This window comes from Spodoptera frugiperda, chromosome 19, assembly GCF_023101765.2.
Source record: "Spodoptera frugiperda isolate SF20-4 chromosome 19, AGI-APGP_CSIRO_Sfru_2.0, whole genome shotgun sequence".
NCBI classification, from domain to species: domain Eukaryota; kingdom Metazoa; phylum Arthropoda; class Insecta; order Lepidoptera; family Noctuidae; genus Spodoptera; species Spodoptera frugiperda.
In genome coordinates, this window is record NC_064230.1 from 3,483,494 (window position 1) to 3,488,409 (window position 4,916).

General features: G+C 40.8%; 2 protein-coding genes and 1 long non-coding RNA gene across 4 annotated transcripts in view; 2 read left to right on the plus strand and 1 right to left on the minus strand.

Moving 5' to 3' along the window:
• Positions 1 to 4,916, plus strand: part of LOC118281055 (monocarboxylate transporter 12) — a 122,878-nt gene that overhangs the window by 67,007 nt on the left and 50,955 nt on the right. The window contains exon 9 of one of the 2 annotated variants that reach the window (XR_007706351.1): positions 3,933 to 4,145. The exons of the other annotated variant lie outside the window; for it this stretch is intronic. The gene's annotated coding sequence lies outside the window, so the exon portion shown is untranslated. Of the gene's footprint in view, positions 1 to 3,932; positions 4,146 to 4,916 lie in introns of those variants that run through there. 2 annotated transcript variants of the gene reach the window in all.
• Positions 1 to 4,916, minus strand: part of LOC126911886 (uncharacterized) — a 57,146-nt gene that overhangs the window by 1,842 nt on the left and 50,388 nt on the right. The gene's annotated exons all lie outside the window — the stretch shown is intronic.
• On the plus strand, positions 1,140 to 3,483 carry LOC118281239 (microvitellogenin-like). The gene is made up of 2 exons (XM_035601814.2): positions 1,140 to 1,158; positions 2,115 to 3,483. Exon 2 carries the CDS (start codon positions 2,132 to 2,134, stop codon positions 3,398 to 3,400), a length of 1,269 nt encoding a protein of 422 aa, XP_035457707.2. The 5' UTR covers positions 1,140 to 1,158; positions 2,115 to 2,131; the 3' UTR covers positions 3,401 to 3,483.

Genomic DNA, 4,916 nt, shown 5'->3' on the forward strand with positions numbered 1-4,916 from the left:
CATTATGGCACGTAATGCCACTGTGTACACCCACATTTCACAATTTATGTTGTAAGTCCCATGTAATAGGTGGTGAGCCTATTGCCGGGCACATTTCCAAACTCCGTGCTACCACTGAGAAATTTTCGAAAAACCGAAAAAAGCCCAGTAATACTTCGCCCGACCCGGGAATCGAACCCGAGACCCCTTGCCCAGCAGTCGCACTTGCAACCACTCGGCCAACGAGGCAGTCAAAAAATAATATAAGCAACGCAAAAAATAACAATAGTAAGTATGCTATTTGACGCAAAAAAATTATGACGTCATAATTTGCAATGTCATACAAAATTCATAGAAAAGTAACGTTTTTGACATTTCGATAAAAGTATTGAATTTGACTAGTAGGATAATACCCTATTGTTAATTTGAAACATTTGAAGTGAGCTCCATAGCATTTAGCATTCTCGCCCGTCATTGGTCGAGATTATTCTCACAACCAATGTGAGTGATGTTACCGAAGCCCCAAATAAACCCCTCCCGTTCTATCCAATCCTCGAATCCCCAACAATCCTCAAATTACTAAACCCCAATAGGTCGGCAACGCACTTGTAACGCCTCTGGTGTTTCGGGTGTCCATGGGCGGCGGCGATTGCTTGCCATCAGATGATACGTCCACTCGTTTGCCGGCTTATATTAGAAAAAAAATATGAGGACAGTTCACACGCTCTAAAATAGGTCTTTAGTGATAATAAATACGTATACCTAAGTATAAAACAAAGTCACTATCTCTGTCCCTATGTCCCTTTGTATACTTAAATCTTTAAAACTACGCAACGGATTTTGATGCGGTTTTTTTAATAGATAGAGTGATTCAAGAGGAAGTTTTACATGTATAATACATGCATAATATATCACCATTGCACCCATGCGAAGCTGGGGCGGGTCCCTAGTGTATAAATAAAAGTATAAAGATATATTTGTGGCAAAAAGCATTGATAAATCTCCGTGGTTTTATTTTAGGCACCTCATTTATCATTGTGGTAGAATATTCTTAAAATTGATTATATATATCGTTTGTTGTGGTTCCCCACTGATACATGTAATATGCCTACACCTATAATTTAGTATATAAGTGGTATATATTTACAGTAGAACAATAGTTGCAGTTTTCAAATATTGGTAAGTTGCTGTTTACTGTGCATATATATTTATAACATTTCGTTAAAAACGTATTTCTGTATATCGTCACGCCTTTTATCCCCGATGGGGTAGGCAGAGGCGCACATTATGGCACGTAACACCGCTATACAATGTACACCCACTTTTCACATTTTATGTTGTAAGTCCCATGTAATAGATGGTGAGTCTATTATTGCGTAGTGGTATAATTTCTGTATATAAAAAATCAATTGCTGTTCGTTAGTCTCGCTAAAACTCGAGAATGGCTGGACCGATTTGGCTAATTTTGGTCTTGAATTATTAGTGGAAGTCCAGGGAAGGTTTAAAAGGTGAGCAAAATTATCAGAAGCGATACGAAGTTTGCCGGGCCAACTAGTTTTTAAATAATTATTCAGTGAATAAAGCAGAGTAATAAACATTTGTCAGAACCTCAAGTTTTCCTGTGGACAGGGGCGGATTAAACGTCGACAGCGCTCTAGAGAAACACCTCATATACACCCCTATATTTTAGTGCCTCTCTCTAGTAGCAGGAACCCGCGTCTCGCGAAGCATGGCTCTTCCACATGATAAACAGATCATATTTAAAACATAATATATTTTTTTATGAAACACGCCGGTAATCAAGTAGACGTATTACCTGATGGTAAGCAATCGCCGCCGCCCATGGACACTTGAAACACCAGAGGCGTTCGCGTTACAAGTGCGTTGCGGGCTTTTTGTGAGTTAGGAATTTAAAGGTTGTTATTCGGGAATGGGGAAGATTGGGAAGGGGGGAATTGGGCCTCCGGTAACCTCACTCACACAACGAAACACAACGCAAGCGTTGTTTCACGTCGGTTTTCTGTTCGGCCGTGGTATCACTCCGGTCGAGCCGGCCCATTCGTGCCGAAGCATAGCTCTCCCACACTTATAATGACGTCATAAGCCAGCAATAACATATAACATTCCATTTTCAGGCAAAAACTCTTCAAAAATGCCTTCAGCCACTGTCTGGAAATTCGCCGAGCGACCGAACTACGTCACTCATGTAGATAAAGCCCACCCATACTCAGAGGTGCCTTACTTAGGTGACTATCACTTGGTGCAAATACCTCTTGGAGGCTCCATACCACATGTGGACTATTGGGGCGAAGGGAGAGTCATAACTGATGACGGGGTCCGAGGATTCAAGAATAGTTACAACGTGAATCATCAATACCAACTCGTCAGCAGCGGCTCAGATCGAGACAGGAAGATACCGAACCGAATTCCTGTTAAGAGCTTCACTGACTGCGATACCAGTGCGTATATTAAAGATAATTCGGTTGCAACAGTCACTGTTGCCGGTCCTAATATACATAACAGTGCTAGAGATATCGCTCGCATCGTCAACGCTGATGGCAAGGTGATAGTCTTCGGAGTAACCGGCGAATCACCTCAAATCGCGGAGCTTAGAGAAGAATTGAAGAAAAAGGGTCTCTTTCCTACTATGAACGCAACATTACCGACTGAATTCCAAGGTTTAACACTCTATGATAGTCATGTTAGTTTCATAAACGTTAAGTTGCTCATAGAAGACGTTTATAAGAATGTCGTTAATGGCAATTTTGAGGCGGCAACGGAAATGTCTGTCGCTTTTGTTGATAGCGGTTACAACGAGCTTATTAAGGAAACTGTGACAAGACTGATAGACGCTGTACCACGTAATGTAATGTCTTACGCCTACAAATTGTGGCATGCTGGAGGCGAAAGCATCGTTCGTAATTGTTTCCCAACACCGTTTGCTCTCATATTTAATGAGGATGATGTCAAAATCATCAATAAACAGTATCTACAGCCGTTGAAGCTAGCTGCTAGCGTTGATAGTTACAATGACCGCCTTGCGTGGGGCGATAACATTTGCGAGAGTGATAGCAAACGACTGAGTTGGAAGATACTACCTTTCTGGGAGAATGAGACTGTCATATTTAAGATTTACAGCAATGAATACAATATGTACTTAAAATTGGATGTCAACGTAGATAATATTGGTGATCGCAAAGTTTGGGGATCGACTAATTCGAATGAAACGAGGCATCAGTATTACTTAGAGCCGTGTTTGAGAAATGGGGTGATCGTATTCTTTATAATCAACCGCCGATATAGGCAGGGATTCAAGTTAGATGTGAATGCAGACAATATTGGCGATAGACTGCTATGGGGGCACAATGGTAGTGTTTATAATGAATACGAACGATTCCGATGGATTATATCCGCATTCTAAGCTTAATATCAAAGGCATAGCCAGGTTTTAGTATCGGGAGAGGTTCAAGGAAGTAAAACAAACAAAACTTCCTTCATGAACTTCCTTCAATCATGAGAAAAAAAAAATGTAATAAACAGATTCATAGGTAGTCATAGAGACCTTTGCCAAACAGGGGATGTACTATGCTAACTACAAAAATAACGCTCTGTAATGTCTAGGTACGCATTTTTCGTTTGAACCCCCAAAACCCCCCCTTGGCTATGCCTATGTTTATATATACCTAGTTCCCGGCACAAGTGTGGGAGAGCCATGCTTCGGCACTGCTGGGCCGGCTCGACCGGAGTGATACCACGGCCGAGCAGTAAACCGACGTGAAACCACGCTTGCATTGTGTAAGTGAGGTTACCGGAGGCACAATAATTAATTCCCCAATTCTCAATCTCCTCGATTCCCCAACAACCCTTAAATTCCTAACCCCCAAAAGGCAACGCACTTGTAACGCTTTTGGTGTTTCGGGTATCCATGGGCGGCGGCGATTGCTTACCATCAGATGATCCGTCTGCTCGTTTACCGGCTTATACCATAAAAATAGACAAGATTTTATAAATTCGTGCATTAAACTTATCTCACTTTAACACTATTTTTGTTCTTACCAAGTTATATGCCGGACACTATGTATATTTAGGTACTAGAAATAAATAACTATCATGGCCAAATGTTACACTAAATAATAATTGAATTAAATATAATGTGACTTATGTACACAACTATTTTTATTTACCCATCCTATATTTTGCGACGATTTCAACAGCCTATAACCAGTGCTGGCGTTAGAGGGGGCGTGATAGGGTGATGGCCCAGGGCAGTCGGGACCCATTCTAGAAAGCCAGGCGTATGTGCCCTCACAAAGTCTTTATATTTAGAATGGGTCCCGACTGCTTAAATTTTACAATGACTTTCTTGTTTTAGGGTTTTTTCATTTAATATTATAAAGAAACGCAGTCGGGTTTTTTTTATTTTTTTAAATTACCTTTTTTTACGCTTACGATTGGTGCAATATTGGCAATACTGGCGCCAACTTGAGTCAAGTGGACGCCACAATATTTTCGCCCGGGGTATAAGTGGCCACTGCTGACCAAAGCCTCTTCTCACACGGAGAAGGTTTGAGAATTAATCACCACGCTTGTTCAATGCGGGTTGGCGATTTCAAACTTATAATTAGAAATTATAAGCCCAGGTTTCCTCACGATGATTTTCTTCACCTTTTGCCAATAATTCTCAAACCTTCTCCGTGTGAGAAGAGGCTTTGGCCACTTATAGGCTTTTCATGTGATGTTGATAAAGTTCAAAATTTTGCCCATTTGATATTCCGAATATTTGGTAATCTGAAATATTTTAAGAGTCCCAAGAATTTCAAATAAATGAGTCGATTGTACTTAGAAAGCAACTGATGGTAGCGGTGACTGTCCAGGCGATACGTACTTAGGAATCGTCATGAGCTAATGTTCACATGTAGTAAATAAAACTGCAATAG

Excerpts from the sequence above, each read along its gene's own strand:
- LOC118281239 (XM_035601814.2), top strand. The coding sequence starts at position 2,132 with ATGCCTTCAGCCACTGTCTGGAAATTCGCCGAGCGACCGAACTACGTC.